Source organism: Xyrauchen texanus, chromosome 16 (genome assembly GCF_025860055.1).
Source record: "Xyrauchen texanus isolate HMW12.3.18 chromosome 16, RBS_HiC_50CHRs, whole genome shotgun sequence".
Classification (NCBI taxonomy): domain Eukaryota; kingdom Metazoa; phylum Chordata; class Actinopteri; order Cypriniformes; family Catostomidae; genus Xyrauchen; species Xyrauchen texanus.
This window is the reverse complement of record NC_068291.1, coordinates 40,986,239-41,010,466: the sequence shown is the minus strand read 5'-3', so window position 1 is coordinate 41,010,466 and position 24,228 is coordinate 40,986,239. Positions and strand designations below refer to the sequence as shown.

The 24,228-nt window shown below is 38.5% G+C and overlaps 1 protein-coding gene across 1 annotated transcript in view; it reads left to right on the top strand.

The window, feature by feature from the left end:
* The window catches only part of LOC127656644 (serine/threonine-protein kinase MRCK alpha-like), a 97,635-nt gene that overhangs the window by 47,759 nt on the left and 25,648 nt on the right, over positions 1-24,228 (top strand). Inside the window, 12 exon segments of the mRNA XM_052145054.1 lie at positions 8,945-9,038; positions 11,672-11,872; positions 12,087-12,335; positions 12,518-12,597; positions 13,546-13,706; positions 13,811-13,906; positions 15,068-15,201; positions 15,784-16,026; positions 16,174-16,284; positions 17,879-18,126; positions 18,835-18,940; positions 21,632-21,756. Coding sequence (XP_052001014.1) covers positions 8,945-9,038; positions 11,672-11,872; positions 12,087-12,335; positions 12,518-12,597; positions 13,546-13,706; positions 13,811-13,906; positions 15,068-15,201; positions 15,784-16,026; positions 16,174-16,284; positions 17,879-18,126; positions 18,835-18,940; positions 21,632-21,756 — 1,848 coding nt within the window.

The following is a 24,228-nucleotide window of genomic DNA, read 5'->3' as shown; positions in this document are numbered from 1 at the left end:
ATTTAGGGAAGGCTTGGGGGGATGTTTGCTGTTGTTTCGTCCTCCCCACTCGCTAGACTGACAAATATCAAATAGACGCAAGGGAGAGGAATGCTGGGTCACGCTAAAGGCCATCAGTGTTGACTGTTTACGCATTTAAAGGGAAAATTACAGGGTTTTAAGGACAGCTCATGACTTTGGACTGCCTAGCCATGGGAAAACAGTTTCAGTTCATTCAGCTCTCTCTGTCTTTGTCAACTCAAATTAAATTCAGTTTATTGTGCTTTGTTGTCATGGCGAAAATGTTAAAATTTTCGCATTGCCAAAGTGTTTGCAGCTTAGCCACCAAATAAGTAATAGAAAGTATAATAAAATTAGTTTAAATGGAGTAAATAAGTAATATTAACAAATACAGTAAAATGATTATACTATGAAAACAGATAAAAAAACAAAAATTCTGAACAAAATGTGGGTTCTGCTTGCCATTACAAAACATGCCACCCTGATGCTAAGGTGTTTCAGGTGGTTGCCAAGTGTGACAAGGAGAAGAGTGTGGCCGGGCCATAGAGCACGGCCAGTGCTGAATCAGCTGATCAGCAGGAGAGCGAGATAAGGGGCGGCCAGAGATGCCGGTTCGAGAGAGAGAGAGAGAGGCGCTGTGGCCGTGCTGCACATTTATTTATGTTGGTTTTAAGTTTACTATTTAACTTGTTTACTGTTCAGCCGGTTCCCGCCACCTCCTTCCCCGTCCTTTATGTGTTACACCAAGTCTCTATGATATTCTGGTCTCCGAATAAGGCTCAGGTTCCTCCTTCAATAGCTGCTTTTCAATAGATTCAGGGCTATCAACTGGCCAGACGGGGCCAGTAGCCCCAAGACCTCAAGCTGCGGGAACAAAATCGATTAGCCATGCAGCGTTGCCCTAAAATCCGCCCTTCACACACTGCCATGGTACCAAAGTCACACGCCCACCCATTTCACAAGCAAGAGGGAAGCTCAATTTGAGGTATCATGTTATCTAGAACATCAAGTTTATATAGTTTGTAAACATTAACTAGCAAGATAAGTTAGCATTGACAACTCACTGACTGTAACTGCCATGGTGTCCCAAGAGTTCTCTCCACTAACAGTGGGACGATATCCCAGCACACAGTCCATAATCTCGAACCATGAAAAGTTCTTTCTTTGGGAACCGTTTTGTCCATTGTGCGTTTTAATGGATTTGTACTGTACCCACATCTGGAGGTGGGGGCATGGTTGAGCAATCGTATTAGGGAGAAAGCGTTAAGCGCAGTAAGAGTTCACAGATGAGGGAGAGAGTGACATGCTCCCAAGTCCTGGCTGTGGTTCATTTAATATTTGTGTTGGTGAACTTGTGCTTGTAAGCTGGGAAATTACCTTTTTTTGTTAATTAAAACCGAATCAACATGCTACACCGCATTTTTTATTTTGTTTTCTCCCGAACCTGTACTGTTGTGCATAGGGTTGCCACTTTTAAAGATGTAGAATACTGGACACTATCTAGAGTTGTTGACAGGGTTGGGGCTTACATTTTCAGACTGTCCCTTACCAAACCCTCCACAGTTTTGGCACATTTCTGCTCAGTGCCTGCCCATGTCTTGGTTACAGAATAATGTTTCCCATTCACAAAGCCATAAAACAAACCAACCAGCTCTGAGGTGAATCACAACATTACAAACTTTGAAGCTAAATGTATTTGCAAATCCAACAAAAAGACAACAAGACTGTGTACGTGCCGTCTTTCATGAGGGCGTGAACTACAATCCCATGAAGCACTGCGGATAACGTAATCAAATTATAAACAATGGACAAATATAAAACTATTGATTTCAAGTTGTAGATTAAATATAGAAACAATATAGATAACAAAATATTCAGATACAGTGAGGAAAATAAGTATTTGAACACCCTGCTCTTTTGCAAGTTCTCCCACTTGGAAAACATGGAGGGGTCTGAAATTGTCATCGTAGGTGCATGTCCACTGTGAGAGACATAATCTAAAAAAAAAAATCCAGAAATCACAATGTATGATTTTTTAACTATTTATTTGTATGATACAGCTGCAAATAAGTATTTGAACACCTGAGAAAATCAATGTTAATATTTGGTACAGTAGCCTTTGTTTGCAATTACAGAGGTCAAACGTTTCCTGTAGTTTTTCACCAGGTTTGCACACACTGCAGGAGGGATTTTGGCCCACTCCTCCACACAGATCTTCTCTAGATCAGTCAGGTTTCTGGGCTGTCGCTGAGAAACACGGAGTTTGAGCTCCCTCCAAAGATTCTCTATTGGGTTTAGGTCTGGAGACTGGCTAGGCCACGCCAGAACCTTGGTATGCTTCTTACAGAGCCACTCCTTGGTTATCCTGGCTGTGTGCTTCGGGTCATTGTCATGTTGGAAGACCCAGCCTCGACCCATCTTCAATGCTCTAACTGAGGGAAGGAGGTTGTTCCCCAAAATCTCGCAATACATGGCCCCGGTCATCCTCTCCTTAATACAGTGCAGTCAGCCCTGTCCCATGTGCAGAAAAACACCCCCAAAGCATGATGCTACCACCCCCATGCTTCACAGTAGGGATGGTGTTCTTGGGATGGTACTCATCATTCTTCTTCCTTCAAACACGGTTAGTGGAATTATGACCAAAAAGTTCTATTTTGGTCTCATCTGACCACATGACTTTCTCCCATGACTCCTCTGGATCATCCAAATGGTCATTGGCAAACTTAAGACGGGCCTTGACATGTGCTGGTTTAAGCAGGGGAACCTTCCGTGCCATGCATGATTTCAAACCATGACGTCTTAGTGTATTACCAACAGTAACCTTGGAAACGGTGGTCCCAGCTCTTTTCAGGTCATTGACCAGCTCCTCCCGTGTAGTTCTGGGCTGATTTCTCACCTTTCTTAGGATCATTGAGACCCCACGAGGTGAGATCTTGCATGGAGCCCCAGTCCGAGGGAGATTGACAGTCATGTTTAGCTTCTTCCATTTTCTAATGATTGCTCCAACAGTGGACCTTTTTTCACCAAGCTGCTTGGCAATTTCCCCGTAGCCCTTTCCAGCCTCGTGGAGGTGTACAATTTTGTCTCTAGTGTCTTTGGACAGCTCTTTGGTCTTGGCCATGTTAGTAGTTGGATTCTTACTGATTGTATGGGGTGGACAGGTGTCTTTATGCAGCTAACGACCTCAAAAAGGTGTATCTAATTTAGGATAATAAATGGCGTGGAGGTGGACATTTTAAAGGCAGACTAACAGGTCTTTGAGGGTCAGAATTCTAGCTGATAGACAGGTGTTCAAATACTTATTTGCAGCTGTATCATACAAATAAATAGTTAAAAAATCATACATTGTGATTTCTGGATTTTTTTTTTTAGATTATGTCTCTCACAGTGGACATGCACCTACGATGACAATTTCAGACCCCTCCATGATTTCCAAGTGGGAGAACTTGCAAAATAGCAGGGTGTTCAAATACTTATTTTCCTCACTGTATATGCAAAGATATAAGTAGATTGAGCGTATAGGTTGACCGACTTGATTGCATCATTCACTGGTTTGTATGCTGCAATTCTCTCTGATTGGTGGATTGTTTTTCTTCAGGATCACGGATAGTGTAGCTCTTCACCAGAATTTTCACTGTTAATAACTGTTTTTAAAATATTACGTTGAAATAACACAGATTGTTGGCTTCAATGGAAGCATATACCATCTATTAACAATCTCGATGCTCACGGTAGGTGTTTTAAAAAAATATATCATTTAATTGTTAAAAACCAGTTTCCATATGGAGAAAATGAATGGGAGTTTTATTAATTGAACTAGTCTGATGCGCTATCCACAAAAATCTCAGCGAGTCCACTGTATTTCGCAATGTGGTGAATTTCCAGTTGGCTAGCGGAAGTGTGATTTGTTTTATGTGTAGCCGGTCACTTCTTGCTTGCGTGTCATGTGGTAAAATTCTTGCTTTTTAAATAATGTAAAATGTCTTAAAAAATTTCCCGGACAATGTGTGCAGTTAATGGTTATCCTAATAATCAAGTGAAACTAAAGTTATATCTTAAACGGCAATGTTATGATCAGAAACCATTTACAAAACAAAGCCCTCCAGTCCCAGATGCTGCTGCTTCCATCGGCTGCCTACAGAAGGATTGACTTAGGAACATCCGTTTGAAAAAGCTTTGGAATAATTTGTTTGTGTGCTCTTTTCACTTTATTGGCAAGTAGTCAACAGCGGGGATTACTTATGTTGTCCACCGTTATGGCTCAGCTATGATAGATGTCAAGAAACAGAGTGCAATGAATTACATATAAACAATAGCATTATTGTGCTAACAGGTGTGTGTACATGTGCTGAAAGTTCATTCGAAATTTTGAGAGTTTGTTCATTTCTGCTTGGCATAATTTTTGTGAATGCTTCACATGTTTTGAAATGGCATTATTACGGTGTATAAAAAAGAACAGTGTTTTTCCTGAACTGTTTGTGAGTACTGACAATGTTTTCAACTGTTTTCATGCTGTGATGCTAAATGGATAAATTCAACAGTGGAAGACCATGATTATTAAATGAGACATGCACAGTAGTGAGCTGTATTATCACGTTTGAAATTAGCAAATTAATTCTGATTTTCCTCTGCCCTTCATTTCTCCTGCCTGCAATTCACATTCTTTTGAGAGTCTTTGCAGAATATGCTTGTCTTCTCTTAAGGGAAAGAGGTGATTTGGAAAACACTTTATGTACATTTTATTTGTACAACTAGTGTTTTTAATAATACTCAATGTTTCATAGTTGCTTTACAGAGAACATTGAACTTTTGTGTATAATATTTATATAATGTATGTCTAAATAAATATGTTTATTTGTATTGCATGTAGTTATTTTTGTATGTTACAGTTTATTGTATGGTAAATAGTAAACGGTCTGCACTTATATAGCGCCTTTTTAACCTTAACGGTATTCAAAGCACTTTACACTGTGACTCATTCACCCATTCACACACCAATGACGACAGAGCTGCCATGCAAGGCGCTAGCCTGCCATTGGGAGCAACTTGGGGTTCAGTGTCTTGCCCAAGGCTACTTCGTCATGTGTAGTCGAACCGCCAACCCTGCGATTGGTGGCCAACCCGCTCTACCACCTGAGCCCCAGCCGCATATATTGAGCTTTTTAAAAATTAATCTCCTGCAAAATAATTGTATTTTATCCATAAAATTGAAGTATGACAGTCTCATCGCCTGAGTCCTGTAATACATGAGCATCCTGCTCTCTGGACCTCCCCAGTATCTGCAGTAAGTACATTTTGGTACAACAGACTCTTCAGGTTGTGACTAGATTCAATATAATCAGAATTGTCTACACTTCTCAAAACATGTCCAATTTTACAGCTGTAAAGGCGCTAATAGGCTACATGGCTTTTCAGGATAGTCTCCTCCGGTTCTTCCATCAATGGATAAATACTCAACAAAATAACTAAAATGCTTCTATTTGCAATATTTGTCCATCAACCTCAAACTCATAATCATTAACAGAAAGGTGAGGAAGAACAGTATCGCCATACTATAATTCTGTGATTATTTGTTATTAAGTTTGTCATTTTCAATGCTGTGTTGGTACATAACATACGATTGTTTACGCTTAAACGGAAGTTCCGCCCACATAGCCCACAAAGCATCATGGGATCCACTATTGTGGATAGGGATGCTTGCTTTTTGAAACACCACTAATAACAATGCAGTGTCTCTTTCACGGCTGCTGGTCTGAAAAGAGTTTCCAGTGGTCTCACATTCTGTGAGGTTGGCATCAAACACTTGCCTTTATAGGAAATCACTCTCGTTTCGTTCAGCCTTTTTCTTTCTCTCTTTCGGTCTCTTGCAATTTCATCACTTCTATTTATATTTATCTTTTAATTTATTTATTTATCAGGATGTCAATCTATAAAGGACCTTTTTTGTTTCCTCATCTGTTTCCTGTCATTTTCCTCTTCTATTTCCTGTCATTTTCATCTTTTCGTCATCCATCAGCAGTAGAGCTAATCACACATTTTCTGCTCGGCTCTGGCTTGCATGGCAGGTTCACTTGCCGTCCAAATACAGCCACTAGACGCATCTCTCTCTCTCTCTCTCTCTCTGTCTCATCTCGTCTCTTTAGCCTAGGCTCATGTTTACTCTACTCACTGTGTGAGTTCTCAGACAGGTACTATGTGGCTTGTCAATTAAGCTAGCTAATTCACCAGTTTACTGAGTTTTAGTGGTCAAAACTGTGTAGACTCACTGCCCTTCAATGGAGTTCTTGCTGCTGCCAAGTTTTGAAAACCATTTTGGTCCTGTTTTGTCTCTCCAACCAGACCTGGAAAGAGTCTTGCTTTTTGATTTATCAGTACAGTCCCTTTAGATCTGTCAAGCATGTTTGTAATGAACCTTCATATCTGTAACTCAAAATGCAAACATCTTGAGAGAAAGTTTTAGTAGTATTTAAAAAAAAAAAAGAAATAGTAGCTGAGTTTGACAATGCCGATAACTTGTAAAACATGCTAATTTTGGCAATGATATGGTCAGCGATAGATTGTGCATCCTTAAAAATGTGCATGAGGGTGATTTGGAATATTTGTTTTGTAAGTTGCATTTGTAGTCTTCCCACAGCTGTTGTATTGTGCATTGCTAGGACAGGAAACTAGCACTAATAACATTTTAATGTTCTGCTTCCCAGCATTGACTTTGCATCAGGGTCTGTGTCAAGTATACTCACTGGAGGAGGAAAATTAGATTTTCTTTCAACACAGGCACTGAACTGAGAGGAAGATTTAAGATCCAGTGATTTTGTAAAGTGGAGTTTTTAGCTCTTGAAAGCTGGACCCATAGATATTTTATATTAAAACCGATATTTTATAGCATTAATAGGGAAGGAAATGCATTCCATGTTTTTGTTAAACCTATAGAATGAATGTATACATAACTTGTTTGTTATGTATGCCAATATCTAGAGAGCAAGATGGGCACTTGGCCGATATTACCGAGATATATATACTGTATGTACTGTCAATATGATATCACACATTGTAAATGTGTACATGTACATAAAATTGCCAAAAAATATATTAACTTTTATTTCGCTTTATATTTACTATGAGTGAATTTTAAGATGACATTTATGTGATTAATATAAAACAAATGTAATGTCTCTCTTTGGCAAAAGCCCCATCTGGCGGTCTGAAGTTGTTCTTGGAACTGTCATATCCTTCCGTAGATAGGAGGCAGGGGTGAGGAGCCTACCCCCTTGCTGGATGGGACTCAACTGGTGGTGGTGGGGTGGTGGAGGTTGCCATGTTAGCACACTGAAACAGCAATGTGATTGTGAGCAGACTTATAAAGCAATGGCTTACATGTGATTGGCTAGGAGTTACCTAGCTAATGGTGCGATGATGTACAGCTGCTAGTCTTCCCGCTAGAACTACGCTGCGCTTACATTTCCACATGTAATTTTCAGCCTCTAGTGGGTGAGCTTCCCATAGGAATGCCCATAAACTTTGGTACGGGATTTACAGACTGTTTTGGTGACATATTCACAATTAGTGTTGGTAATTCATGTCTGTACAAGACACATGCAAACGTTTACTCCATTCTTATTACCACTCCATGTCAACTCCCTGGAGGGAGTTCAGGAGAAAAAGAAATGTGGCTTTGTCTCTCGCCTCAAGCGTGTTCTCTCGCTCAGGTTTAGATTAGCTGTCAAGGAGCACCAATCTTGTGACACTTTGATACCTGTGCTTGTGCTTTTAGTGCCGGCTGCCCTGTGGGCAGGTCATAGACAGGGCAAAGAAAACATTCTCCTACCCTATTAGCACTAATCCTGTCCTACAAATGAAAGGTTCAGAGGGTGAGTGAAGACATCCAGGGATCACTGACCTGTTTGTTTTGACTTTCATAAGAGCATGTCTTATGTGAAGTAGATGGAGGGTTTAGTGTGTGTACAGAGCAGTTTCCTATGTGGCTCTCTCCAAATCAGAGGTGATTTACAGGGCAGGCACGAGTCCCCGTGGTTAAGCCCACTGTGAATTACTGTTCTGTCTCATTAAGAAACTCTCTAAAATACGAACGGGTTTTCTGCAGACGTATGGTTGTAAAATAAAGCAGCAAGCCTTGAGAGGCTTATTGTGTGTTTTTTGTTCAAATTTAGGCACAACATGAAGCGGCGTAAATGGAAACATTAATATAATGATATAAGAGAACAGTTTACAATAATTACGTTTATTTGAAGTAATGCTGATTCATTATTACATCTCTCCCTCTGAAGTACTTGATTATCATTCAAGTTCAGCATCAACCCTCAACCCTTCACCAGCTACATATTTAGTATGTGAAAGTGTATATTTATCATTAGTTTATCATTTATGATCATTTTGGTCACATTTTAGCTTTTTAAAACATACAAATTACATGCATTCTGCCAGTAATATGATATCTTGCAGTTGCTTATATAATGCTGATACAAACTGTTTTGAAAGTTGGGAGTAAACATTTTTAATGCTAAATATTCACAACAATGTAACCTAAAAACTTAAATAATATTCCAAATCTTAAAAAGTACCTGTGTCTTATCTGTGCAAATGTGACCTGCACAATTTGGTTTTGCCTGTATGTTGTTATATTCTTTAATATTGACAGTGTTTGAAGTTTAAGTAATTAATAATAAATGATTGCCCATACACATTTATTCCACATTTTGTTGCGTGTTTGATTATATGCATACTTTGTATTATTTACGTTGTTTACGTTGATGTGTAGAAGTTCAATAATGGCATTGTCTCTTTTAGAAAGGCGTCAAATAAACAGCCATCTTACAGAAGTATTTTAGCGCACATTAACCAGAGTCGCCACAAGGTTTATTGAAAGTTTATAGAAAGATGTAATGTTGTATGTTTATTTGTTTGCTTTGTATTTTTTCTCTTATAGAGACATCAAGCCAGATAATATTCTTATGGATGTAAATGGACATATACGGCTTGCAGATTTTGGTTCCTGCCTAAAACTCACAGAGGATGGAACGGTTGGTATATTAATTCTTCAGATGTTGCAAACCCAATTTTCCAAGTTCAAACACATTTTTTAAAATGGTCACACTGTTGATAGTCACAAAATACATAACAAATGGGCGACTTGGTGCACTACGTACTACCGAGAGTAGACCCTCAATTTGAAAGGCAGTTTTTGAGCAGCAGTGATTTTCAACAGTACAGCTTCGAAGCAGTGGTGAGTATTTCACCTAACTGATGTCTGCTGATGTTTTCTGGCAAATCACAGACGGTTCGGCAGGATATCCCCCCATCTTCTGACAAGAGCAGCGTGAGTGTGGTGTCTGTGTGTTCACACGTGTGTGTGTGTATGCCTAACTCTCTTCACATGTTGATGGGTTTTCATGTGTGTGTCACTGCAAGCGAGAGCAGCTAATTTACTGCCCCACTTCCACAAATTCTTCCAGCTGCACACATCTGCCACAGGCTGAATCACAGACCGTTTCCGCCTGCCAAGCCTCTTGAACCCGGAGCCAGGAAGCTCCAGTCATCCCTTCAGTTCAGTGGTCTCTAGTGATTTCTCTATTTCTCTTACTCTGTCAGTGCGGTCTACACTCACTCTCAGGTCTTTGCAGGGCTTAACAATAAGGATTTTTTTTTTCTGCTTTTTTTGTATTTATTTCAAATTTAAGTGCCCTTTTTTTTTTTTTTTTCAAAATACAACAATTCTCTTAAAATTAGAAACACATATATGCTTTAATTGTCTTCCATTTTGGGTAGCATAGCGGTAGTTTTTCACAACCTTTTTGTTTGAACTTTTGTGTCACTCGGCGACTGACAAAAAACAATTTGCTATTTTATTTTTTACTAATGTTTAATGAAAGCAGTGTTAATTGGTACTTAATACATTTAACATAAATTATTAGTTTAAGCAAAACATGCAATAAGTAATCCAAATGTAATCAGATTAGATTACTTGACAGTGTAATCTAAAATCAGTCGACGCTGATAACAATATTTTTATACGTGTCTTAAAAACGATTTATATTTTTCATTCAACTTTCTTTCAAAAATTTTAATAAATAAAATCAAAACAAAAATGTATTGGATTATAGTAGTTTTAATATTAGAATAGTATACATTTAATTTGCATTAATACATAATATGCAGCTATAATGTAACTCCATGGGAGTTATAAATTCATAAACATCCTTGTGCTGAAAAACAATGTCGCACTGTGCAAAACATTAGGGTTTTTACCAATTTCAACCTTTTCTAACTGATGCTTTCTGTCACAAATCAATGTCACAATTTCCTTAAAACCTTATCCATGTTATCTGGAATCTGGAATTCTGAAGAATTCCCTAAAATGAAGTTCAGAACTTTTCTAGGCACTAAAACACATGTACATGATCAACAAGCATATAACATGACAACACAAAACGTGTCTTATAAGGCAAGTGGCCATTGCTGACCCAGCGGGTCATCCTTATTGTTGATCCCTGCTTTGTTATTCTAATAAAAGCACCATACTTTGACGGACATGTCCCCTGAGGCCACACCCACCTCTGCTGGCTGCCAATGTGATGGCTTGAATTATTCATTTGCATTTTAGAGTGATAAGTGTTATGCAAATAAAGCAGCATTTCCATGGATCAGACAGTTTGTTCTGACTTCGGGATATGATCTGATCCGCTCAGACAGAAACACAATCCATCTCAATATCTATTCTAGCAGCACAGATCGTTCTCAACATGCCAAGTCCTGAATTCTCCTGAAGTCTTAATGCCAAACAATGAGTGAATCTCACGAAACCTGTCAAGAACATGTCAGTGTCATATTTCACCTCCAAATAAAAAAATAAATAAATAAATAATGTTTTGCTTAAAAGATAATGAAGCCTATCTTTAGAATCGAAGATGTTTTGCAATGTGATATTTTCATGACAATTAAGCACATTTTCCCACATTTCCTCTCATTCTCATTACACTAAAGTGATATAATCTCATTTCCATAATCTGTACAAGTATAACGATAATGTAATATTTCAATATATTATAGTAATATTTGTTGTACTGCTTTTAATTTATGATGGTTTGTATTAAAGTAATAATTGAATTACAGTAATGAGAATCATCCTTGAGAACAATGTGCATTTAAAGTAAAACATTATCTGACACATTACAGTAATAAAAATGGACAATGTGATTAATTTTCACATTGCAAAAAATGTTTATTTTCTTAATGCATAATATCTTGTTTTTCTTTATTATTATAATTTGTTGTAATTTTTGGGATGAAATATGACCCTGTCATCTTTTTTAATATTTTTGTAAGATTCACCTAAATGAATGACCTTAAATTACATTTATAATTACTTAAGACAGCATTCAGGACAATTTAACAGATTTCTAAGACTGAAAAGACTGTCCCTCGTTTATTTTACAAAGGTTTTAAAGACAGCATGAAACAGCTTTTACAAAGCCTTTAACTTCTGTAATGTGATGCATTTACTCATTTGAATGTGATGATCACTTTTATTTAAGTGAAACAGAATATTTGGCAAGAAATAATGTTGGGAGGGACTTGATATTTCCATCATGATTTGATTAAATTGTGGATGTTATGCTGAGATATTATAGTTTAATATTATTTTTCCTTCTCACAGGTGCAGTCATCTGTCGCCGTGGGAACGCCAGACTACATCTCTCCAGAGATCCTGCAGGCTATGGAGGATGGGAAGGGGAAATATGGTCCCGAGTGTGACTGGTGGTCACTGGGCGTCTGTATGTATGAGATGCTTTATGGGGAAACGCCCTTCTATGCTGAGTCCCTGGTGGAAACGTATGGCAAGATTATGAACCATAAGGTAGAGAGTCATAGGAGCATATTATGGTGGCATCATTACTCTTGACCGATAAGCCACTTGAGGCTGTTTATGGCGTTTCTTTTGAGTGTGTCAACTTGTGAATTACTATAGGATGGACATACGAAAAACATGTTCAAGAAACATATTGTACATATATGTAAATCAATATTCTGTCTCTTATTTTTGAGTGGTGTTCTGTCTTGTGTTCCTGCAGGAGCGCTTCCAGTTCCCTGCCCATGTGACAGATGTCTCAGAGAATGCCAAAGATCTGATCCGCAGGCTCATCTGCAGCAGAGAGCACAGGCTGGGTCAGAACGGCATTGTGGACTTCAAACAGCACCCATTCTTCTCTGGCATTGACTGGGAGAACATCCGCAACTGTGATGCCCCCTACATCCCTGAAGTCAGCAGTCCTTCTGACACGTCAAACTTTGACGTGGATGATGATTGCCTCAAGAACACGGTAGGATCATTTCACTGATTTTATCAGACCTTAATGAGATGACGAATAGTTTATGATCACCTCTTTTTAGGGTTTGAACCAACAACCTTTTGTTAACCAACTCTGATCTTTTACCACAAGACTACACCACACCACTTTTGAATGCATCACAGCTTACGTAAAGATCTCTGGTTTGTTTTTAGGAGACGGTGCCTCCTCCGTCCCACACCGCCTTCTCTGGACACCATCTCCCATTTGTAGGTTTCACCTACACCAGCAACTGGTAAGCTTTTGCCATAAAACCCACTGTACTGGTCACACAAATGAAGGCAAGTACAATTATGTATTTATTCTAGAGATCAAGTCCTCGTACTGTCTCCAGTCTCCTAGTTTTCCAAATTGCACTCTTTAGGACACTTACGTGCCTTTTAACATCAAATTGTTATTGAAAATTTTGTGAAGAATTTATAAAGATTTTAATAGAAACAGTGAATTCCTACAGAGCCTTTCACACTGAACATTTGCAACCATGACAAAGCAAAGTTTTTTTCTTTTACTTTTGAAATGCCTTGGACCTCTAATATTCTAGCATTGTATCACATGTCAGGAGCTGCTGAGTTATCAAAACCAGTGCAACTGGTAGTGCTAAAGCGCAGAACCACTGGAGTAATTGAGCGTTTTGATAAGTGCCACTCATTGTAAAGGCGTGAATGTGCTAACGGCGAGTATTTGTGTTGCTTTTGGTGTGAAGGGGCCTTTTGTCAGTAATTTGTCTTGGTTTTTCATTTTGCTGTGTTGTTGTGACAGAGCCTTGAGGGTTGTTATGGTCTGAATGATATAATTTAGAGAGTTTGAAAAGCCTCTTTTTAACAAGCCAGATTGATCCAGAGCTGTGGACTAGTGGTTAACCAATGTGCTCTTGAAATGTTAAGCCTTTGATTTGGGGGTCTCTCCGCTGCCTTTGTCAAAAAAATAAGTGTCAAAAAGCTAAACAAATTATAAAATGAAAAATATACAGGCTGGATCGCATAGAAAGCCGCTTTTAAAACAAAAAGGAGCCTTAAAACTGACCATATAACTTTTAATTTGTGGTAGAAACAGACAAGCCAAGCCTCTTTAAAAATTTAAGGTATTATATCATGCTGTTTTTCTATACATATAACTATAACAGTATTGATTGTTATACATTTCAGATACTCTCTCATTATTTGAACTCTGTATTCCTCTTCAGTTCACTATCAGACCGTGGCTTCCTGCAGGAGTCTGCGGCGCCTGCGCAGATGGACATAAGTGTGCAGCGCAGCCTGGAGGACAGTCTGGCTACCGAAGCGTACGAACGAAGACTTCGGCGCCTGGAGCAGGAGAAACTTGAGCTCAGTCGCAAACTACAAGGTCTGACCTTGTCTTCCTCTCACGGAAATCTACTGTAAACAGACATTCTTAAGTTTCTTTGTTCTTTCGGCTGACTGACATTGTAAATGTGTTCTGGTCCTCAGAGTCCACTAAGACGGTTCAGGCTCTGCAGTACTCCAGTGGAGACGGGACTGTGTCTACCAACCGAGAGTTTGAGACTTTAAGGAAACAGATTGCAGGTAATTCTTTATTTCTCACACCACGCACACAGTCATACATCATGCAAGGACTGGGTAAAATCCCAAGATCGATCTTTTACTCTTTGTGATATGCTACGAATTCACTCACATTTGGAACCAAATGTTGCAATTTGTGACCTAAAATGTCTATGATTAGCCACTGGCTGGTATATATTCAAATTTCACTCACCAGTGATTGTGTAATATAGTGGCAAAAAAGTTCAGCACCAATATCCTTTTCACTGCATGTTGAGAGTAAAAGTTTAGGTTTGACATGTTCTGTGTGTTTAAAGACGAGATCCACAGAATCCATATGTCATTGAATAATGTTTTTTAATACCATTTCTGTTCTTCACAGTCAGTTGTTGATAAAACAACAAAACGTATGTCTAATCACGAATAGTACGGAAGAGGTAAAGGAGCATTTTGAGTCCTCCCTCATTAATATGTGCTAATTTACAGACGCTCTTTACAGAACAGCCGGTTTTCTTAAAGGGACAGTACCAATTTTTTGCATGCATTCAACAAATTCATGTAAATACTTGTAAATAGTACAAATTATCCAAGTAAACAATACAATTTAATAAGATATAATATATGTAATCTAATATTTTTTGATTGAATACATGGATTTATACATTTAAATAAAAGCTAAAATGCGACCAAAATGATCAAAAACTAATAAAATATAATTGTACTTACTTAGAAAGTGCCCTGTATAATTAACAGCATTAGATGGGAGTGAATAACATTCATATGAATGCAAAATGGACACATACGAATCAAGTAAAATCAGAATTGATTCGAGAACTTGTGAATCGGAATCTAATTGGAAAACATGTATCAATACCCAGCCCTATGCCACACAGTTTTATAAAGTCTGGTGCAAATTGTAGCTTATTCTGGAAAAGAACCGCACACATAGACTGGAAGAGATTGTCTTACCAACATGTAAATTAACCAGCCACAGTTTATTTTACGTGACAGCTAGGGGCGGGTAAATCAGAAATCTGTTATCACTTTGAGAACAAAGTGGAATATACATTTATACTCAAGCACATCTTTTTCACAACAAAGTATCCCTAACAAATATTTGAGGGAGCTCTCTGAGGGATCATTCTTATATTTTCATCTCTCTCATCCTTTTCTACTAATTTTTAGACATAGGGCAGGTGGAGCAGCAGTTAGAACAGGCCGGTGCCGCCCGCAGAGATCTGGAAGAGTCCGCCAAACAGATCCGATCTCTGGAGAAACAGCTCAAGAGCATGCAGCATGAGAGAGATGACCTGAAGAAGGTAGAACTTCCTAAACAATTTACAAACATCTGCTTTTCTCCTCAACAACTGCACTTGGGAGAACAATAATGATCCAGTATCTTGTAAGAGATTTCAAAAATACTGTCTATTTTGACTTTGTGTGTATCATGTCTGTATTTGTCTGAATCAGATGTACAGAATCTATTCGGTGGAGAGATTACAAACTCTTCTATGGAAAGGGCGCAGCTCATGAATATTAACTTGGTTAGGCTGACCATCTTGTAGCATCATAGCAGATAACCTAGTCAATATTCATGGGCCATGCTATAGTAGGATTGGTCAATTTTCACCCAGGTAATGTGTGACTGATCTTGGGAATGCGGACTGTTGGAAAGAGAAGCGTCATGATCCATGTATGAAAATAATTTGTTGAAGGTTGCATGCCATGTAATTTTATTTATGTATATTTTCCCAAGCCTTGTAGATAAAGCAGTGTTTTAATAGTATTTCATTTTTCTTTCATATCAAAATTGATATTGAAAATTGCCAAAATAATTTGGCTGTTACTGAATTACATGATGTTTGCATGTCTTAACCCTGTGCTATAATATCCTGCTACAGCGCCTTCAGGAGTCCTCTGAGAAGCTGAAAACTCAAGGGAAGGAGTTGAAGGAAGCAGACAGCCAGAGGAAATTGGCCATGCAGGAGTTCAGCGAGGTGAGCGAAAGGGTGACGGAGCTGCGATCACAAAAGCAACGTCTCACCAGACAGCTCAGGGACAAGGAGGAGGAGATGGACACACTCAACCAGAAGGTGGAGGCACTACGACTAGATGTGCGCAAAGCTGAGAGGGCCAAGAAAGAGGTATGATAGAGAACTTCTGCTTTCAAGTGTCTGTACAGTAGCTTGGGCTGCAGAATGATGATCATACATTAAATATGTGCAAACTGTGCGCGTGTGTGTGTGTGTGTGTGTGTGTGTGTGTGTGTGTGTGTGTGTGTGTGTGTGTAGATGGAGGCCCAGGCTGAAGAGTGGTCTGGTAAGGCTCAGAAGGAGAAGAAGGTGAGAGAACGCAGTGAGCAGTATAGCAGACAGCTGGAAGAGGAGCTGGAGGGAATGAAGGTTTGCGTAAAAACACACAACAGGATTAATTACATTCACACTGAAATTTCATGACACACAACTGGCTGTCAAAAACATAAGCTACTCATATGTATTTTCTCAGACAATTTTTTTTAATCTAAATAGATGCCAAACTTGCATAATTTCAGTAGTACACCCAAATTACAATAGCCAAATCATACTGTTCTTGTGTTACACTTTCTACAGTTAACTTTAATGAATGAATAGAAAGCAGCCGGCGTATTGTATTACTCACAAACTAAAAGCTGTTTAATTGTATACAGCATAGAGTTACATAGATTAGAGTTGTTTAGATCCTGAGGTAAGCATCTTCACGGAGCTAGTATTGACATCTGAGCAGCTGAAGGGAAGTCAGGCGGCTGCTCCTGGGATCTAATGCCTGCCTCATGCAACCTCTGTCAGTGCAACTTACACAAAGATGTGACTTTTTTCTCTCAACATCGCTGTTTTGACCAGGTGCAATTTATCAGGGATGCAAACCCCTCACCTTTTGGCAACGTTCACCATTTTGAAACCAAAATTGGTCAATTTTGTGATTCGTGCACATCCGAAGAGGGCAGGGGGAGGCTCAGAAGCAGCAGCACTAGTGAAATATCTGATTTCATAAACAATCTGAAGGTGCATGTTGTTCGTTTACTTCGTCATCGACAATAAGGAGAAAAGCGGCTCAAGTCAAGTGGTTTTTATTGTCGTTTCAACCATATACAGTTAGTACAGTACACAGCGAAACGAGACAACGTTCCTCCAGGACCATGGTGCTACATAAAACAACATAGGACAAACACAGAACCACATGAGACAACACAACGAAATAAAATACCTATATAAAGTGCACGTGCAAACATGTGCAAAAAGTATGGGACAGTACAAGACATTTCTGACAACGAACAGGACAATAGGCACAGTGAGAGACAGTGCAGCGCCGACCAGTACACAGTAGTGCAAAAAGATGACAGTTTCTAAAAAAAAAACATAACATACTATGAGATAGTGTTCTATGCACATAGCATTTATTGAGGTAGCAGACAGAAGAGCTATTAATGAGTGAAAGGGACTTATGTTCATACACATTAAAGGGCTTTTAGCTTATTCTTTAAAAACATATCCCCGGAAAACATGTTTGTGGAGCAGGGATTGTCTCAACTTTTTTGCCCGTTCATGAGTTTGCATCACTGCTTTTTTTCTGGAAATTAAAGTATGCGTACATGCCTATGGAATACTGACAATTCCCTATTGTCATGCTGTTATAAAAATGTTTTAACACTAATCAGAAGAGAAAGGCTAAGGAATACTAAAGAGCAGTGGGCATAACTCAAACTATTTATGAGGCACAGAGGGTGGAATGAGGTCCTGGCTCTCTAAAGACCCGAGGTATGCAATAAAGGGTTAAATTGTAAAATACAACTGTATGTATACATAATTGTTGTATTTTATGTACTGGCTTTTTGATTATTTCAATAATAATAAGAAAAACATTATGTCTGGACCAGATGATTCTCATTTGTGTATAACAGTAGCAAGAAACAAGTCTCTAATAGTCTCCTTCTCTTTTTTTCCCTGTATCGTGGAGCAGCAGAAGCAGGTGGGACGTTCTCCAAGTGTTTGCTCCTCTGAGCAGAACCAAGAGCTCAGTAAACTACGAGCAGAACTGGAGAAGAAGACTGTGTTCTATGAAGAGGAACTGTCCCGCAGAGAACTTCAGCACACCAATGAACTAAAGAGCCTGAAGAAAGACTTGCGAGAGGCTGAGGGCCAGCAGCTCACCTTGACAAAAGAGATCATGATGCTCAAAGATAAGCTAGAGAAGACCCGCAGAGAGAGGTACTGATGTTACTACAAGAAGTTTAGTTTTGTTGGACCATGTGTTATTGTACAGTACATATCCTACACTTTTAAAGTCTGGCGTTTTAAGCCAGGGTAACTGAATATCTATATTAAAAGGGTCATATCATGGTAAATTAAATGTGTTATGTACTTTGTATGCATGCATAAACATTAAACATTCATTGAAGCTGAAAACGTCTCGTTTTGAAATCTTAATGGTTATGACGTCAAAATTATGGGCACATTTATATATTTACCATCCATATTTACATACGCAGATTTTGTTTTTTTTTTAGTAGTCAGCAGCTTGGTTTTCATGTCATTGTTTCATATGCAAAAAGGATAGACAAATCATAACTGAGCTCATTTTTATTTTTTATTTTTTTTATTTAACCTTTATTATAACTGAGCTCATTAACATATATAGAATTCTTTAAGGCCGTGTAGCAAAAACTGTTTGTTTAAATTCTTGTGTCAGAGAGAGAGTGTAAAATGGTCAATGTAATACTAAATGATGATAATTTGCATTGCAAGAAACACAAGACTTAAATAAAATAAATAAAAAAAGTACTGTGTAGAATGTGGCCCCTTTAAAATAAGCTATGATGGTTGGCTTCTGTCAGTTTGTTGGTAGTCTCATAGTAATGTGTATCAGATGCTAAGTGCAGTAACCCTGATGTTCAATAAATCATTTTACTTTCACAGTCAGAGCGAACGAGAAGAGTTTGAGACCGAGTACAAACAGAAGTATGAGAGAGAGCGAGTTCTGCTGATAGAGGACAACAAGAAACTCTCCAGTGAACTCGACAAGGTGAACACACACACACACACACACACACACACACACACACACACACACACACCACCCTAAAACCACAACACCCATCTCTCATATTTCTGAGGCCTCAAACCAAAGACTCCAATTCCTTTTGATGTGGTCATTACAGAAGACTTTGAGTATGTGGACAAACTGACCGCTAGAATGTCAAGGATCTGCAAAGCTGTCATTGCTGCAAATGGTAGATTTTTTGGATGAGAACTCTTTGAAGTTCTGGGTCAATTGTCCATGACAAGCGTTCATTGAACAACATCCAATAGTACTTTTTGTCCATAAAAGTGATACATAGGAGGAATATTGATATATTCTCCATTGTTTACATGAGATCTCGCCTGAAAGAATTACCCTTCGTCATCGTTCTTCAACAAACTGCAGTCTGAGCAACATTCATGTTGTAAAACTGTATATTATCTTATATATTAGAGTCTCGTAAACAAAATTAGCCCGTCTCCAAAGTCTATTTTTAAAAATGGGGCATAGTTTTATTCATAATAGCCAAGCAGTGCAGTCTGATTTTGTGTCGTCTTGAAAGGTGGAGCCTTAATTTTACTCTGTACGTTTCCAGCGGTTTTACAGAGAATAAAGCTGCAGGAACCTCATTTTTTGTTAGATCATCGTCAAATTTGAAACATAACTTCTTTAGACTTGTGGCTTTGAGAACATTGTATTTCTGGGTTGTCTTGCACTTTTATTATTGTTTTTTTTAGATTATAAAAACATGTTCAGCACAAAATATTTCCATTACTATAAACTTCAGCTTCTCTAACTTTAAAAAATAACAACATATATTAATTCTGAAACTGGGGAAATGAAGCCCAAAGTGTCTTCTTTCAAAAAATACTCCATTCTCCAAAGGGTCCAGTAAATACAACAGGTATGTCATTTTCATGGTTTGTGGCCAAAAAGGGGGTGCGTATCAACAGGTTAATCCTTTAAAAGAGTGATAAAAAGAGAGCCCATGTTTGTGTATGTAGCATTTTCTGACTTCTCTAGGTGTCAGAGAACAGTCAGGCAGTGCTATTCGAGAAATCTTTCAGAGAAACACTCACTTTAGAAAGAAGAAAAGCATGGTGTTGTCATTTGCGGACTTTTCCATGGGTCCATTGAACTGCAGATATGCTCCATCATACCAATATTTTCCTGGGAAGTCGCTCAATATCCTCCCCGTTTAAGCACATGGAAATATGCTGATCAACAGACAGGAATTTGGAAAACGCGCCCGCAATTTTCCCGAGGACCACTGTGAAGGTTCAGCGCTTCGGGTCAGAACCCAATATTAACTGAACATGTCAGATAATGTTACTGTAATTATGGGGGGGTAATTTAAAATAGAAATGAGTGATGCATGTTTACTAACAGCCGTGTGAACTGAGCTGTTGCGGACGGAGGGATCATGCTTAATAATGAGCGCTTGGAGCATGCATAAGGGAAGATCTGGTTGTTTAGGGGTGGAATTATGGAGAGTATTAGTGACACTGGTAGATTTGTATGTTGGTCTTTCCTGCAGGCTCTGACAGCAATCTTTGCACTGTATAATTATGTTTCCCCCATCAATATGTAGTATTGGCCTTATTATGATTGACTGAGGTGATGATTTGCCTGTTTTCGAGCCTATGGTGTTATTTAGGTTGTTTACCATTTTTAGAGACCAAAACCCCAAAATAATAGCCTGCTGAGCATAAAAAAAAGGATTATTTTCAGTTTACTAAATAAAATGTATGACTGCTGGGCTGGTCATTGTACCAGTGACTTAAGTAATGCTGTTGTGTGTGAGGCGTTTCAACATGTGTGCGCTTTATGTGGCTTGTCGTACATATTGCAGCAGTTTCTTGAGGTGCTACAACAACGATTTATTTCCATACACACAAACCACATGATGATCTTATGACATCAAAACACATTTACAGTAGCGAATGACTTGTTAGGCACATTAGTACAGTTTAATGTTTGCATTACATAACCAATATTTACAAGCACGTTTGAGCATGATAACACTGTGCGCTAGATCAACTGATAGAGCATAGTGCTTGCGATGCAAAGGACTGAGGTACTAGTCCTGAAGAGCACGTGAGTTGACACGTAAGCCATAAGTGTCATATAAGTACCACAAAATGATACAGTTTCGTTGGCAATTGCATTTTTCATCTCACATTTGTTTTTAATGACACTATTGGCTAGGTTTAGTTTTAAGGTATTAATGTATGTTTTATTAAAAATGTTAATCTTTTTGATGAACATTTAACTCACTTTTAGCACCACACAGTGGACATTTCACCTCAGAAATACTTTGATACATGTAATGAACCACATTATATAATTTTTCAGAAATGATGCTACAGTCATGAGATCAGGCTTGATTGTTACTTATGGCCACAGTTTGAATATTTTGGTACAATTCACAATTGATTCATAAGTTTTGCATATGCAGTAAATATACTGTACATGTACAGGCAGATAAGGCACTGCATATTACACACTCCCAGCCATTGGACAACAGATAATTACACATTTTCAATGTGCTGAGCAAATTAAATTCTTTGTCTTAATTTGCCTGGATATTAGGCCAAACACAGAACTTTGTTTGCATTCCATTAGTGTAGATTGTATCTAATGCATGACAAAGCAGAGATTATAGATAACGTGTTTTATTTTGTGTGTTTGTAGATCACATCCTCGTTTGAGAAACTGAGTTGCAGTAACAGACAACTAGATGACGAGATGAGAGAGCTGGCTGATAAGAAAGAGAGTGTGGCCCACTGGGAGGCCCAGATCACAGAAATAATTCAATGGTAAAACTCACAGACGTTTACTTAGAAATATGGATCTAAATGGCAACATGCTATAGACATTTGCTTTTATGTCAAGCTAAATTTAATAACTCTAGGCTGACTCCTATCCCTAAAAGGATTTGATTTTTTAGTAGGGGTGTAACTTTTCATTTGTTTTCTCAATGCATCGATTACTAATGCTGCCGATTCATATGCATTGATTTAGAAATATGATTTTTTTGAGAATCATTTGTGTTGGTCAATAAGCCGTTTAAATGCTTAAAATCAAATGAATCACGAAAACATTGATGCAGCTGCAAGTCATTGCGTGGCCACATCTGAAATAAAATGCTTTCATTGTGGGGAAAACTGCCGTTATTCTCTATAAGATGAAATAGTTCTATTTAACTGCTATCATTGTTTAGTTGGGGACTTGCCCTGCACTAAACATTTAACATGGTTCCCACGCCTCCTGGAAAAGCTGGAATTTTGCAATGCAGTTTTCCAGTCATGGAAAATTCATGTAAAATGAAAATATTTCCTAAATGTCCTGGAAATTTTTTTGGTGAAATAAAACAATAAACTTTTTCATATTGTTTGATATGGATATTTATCGCGATATACATTTACACATTGCAACGCGTGCGGAGCGGGACAGGGCATAAATGATGCGTTTGTTGCTAGAGAACAATATTCAAGATTACAGCGCAGAAGATCAGAGCTGTTGTCCACATCACTGTTGTTCTCTCACGCTCTTCACTAGAGACGATGAAAGGGCGCAACCGTTGTCATGAAGTCTTGCGGTGCGGATGGAATCAATCCGGTGTCCGACGTAACCTAATTGTTAGCAAGACAGCTAGCATTAGCAAGTTCATCCAGTCTGTCCCTACGTTACCACTGGCATGTTGTGAGCGAAGCTGAGAGCGTTTTCAATTCATTCCTATGAAAGCCGAGCGTCATGCTCGCAAGGTGGATCGTAGAATTGGCAGCGGTGAGGAGCAAACTCTCCTAGGGCTGTGAGCGCCTTTGATCCCTATCCTTAGCTAAAAAATATATTATCTGAACTTTGCACTTTTTGTTGTCTTCCAAGTAGCCTGTATAAACGTACTGTATTTAATGTGTTTTCTTTCAGGTGAGTTTTGGACAATCTTAAGTAGTTTGTCATTCTTTTTCTTGCTTTAGACTCATTAGGGGAAGTATTTAAAGAATCCTATAAATGCATTTAAAAAGTATGGAATTAAATTGTTATTTAAATCTTAAATTAAATCGAAATTAATTTAATCGAATTTCAATGTGCATTGAATAGATTTATTCAGAATTTGTAAAAAAAAAAAATATTTTTGAATTTAATCAAATCTTTGAATTGTGAATCGAATTGATTTGCTTTCAACCCAAAGATTCACACCTCCTATTTGGGTGATTTATTTATTTTTTATTAAAAATGTGAAGCTAACATTGTTATCAGTTTGGTGAGTTCCCATTAGCTTCTGTTATTTGAACACTAAGCTAATTATTTACAGTAAACCTATTCAAATCCTGACATGTGACCTTTGACATTTTTAGAATTTAATAAAAATACAAGATATATATATATATATATATATACACACTCACCTAAAGGATTATTAGGAACATCTGTTCAATTTCTCATTAATGCAATTATCTAATCAACCAATCACATGGCAGTTGCTTCAATGCATTTAGGGGTGTGGTCCTGGTCAAGACAATCTCCTGAACTCCAAACTGAATGTCAGAATGGGAAAGAAAGGTGATTTAAGCAATTTTGAGCAGGGCATGGTTGTTGGTGCCAGACGGGCCGGTCTGAGTATTTCACAATCTGCTCAGTTACTGGGATTTTCACGCACAACCATTTCTAGGGTTTACAAAGGTGTGAAAAGGGAAAAATATCCAGTATGCGGCAGTCCTGTGGGCGAAAATGCCTTGTTGATGCTAGAGGTCAGAGGAGAGTGGGCCGACTGATTCAAGCTGATAGAAGAGCAACTTTGCCTGAAATAACCACTCGTTACAACCGAGGTATGCAGCAAAGCATTTGTGAAGCCACAACACGCACAACCTTGAGGCGGATGGGCTACAACAGCAGAAGACCCCACCGGGTACCACTCATCTCCACTACAAATAGGAAAAAGAGGCTACAATTTGCAAGAGCTCACCAAAATTGGACAGTTGAAGACTGGAAAAATGTTGCCTGGTCTGATGAGTCTCGATTTGGCGTAAACAGAATGAGAACATGGATCCATCATGCCTTGTTACCACTGTGCAGGCCGGTGGTGGTGGTGTAATGGTGTGGGGGATGTTTTCTTGGCACACTTTAGGCCCCTTAGTGCCAATTGGGCATCGTTTAAATTCCACGGCCTACCTGAGCATTGTTTCTGACCATGTCGATCCCATTATGGCCACCATGTACCCATCCTCTGATGGCTACTTCCAGCAGGATAATGCACCATGTCACAAAGCTCGAATCATTTCAAATTG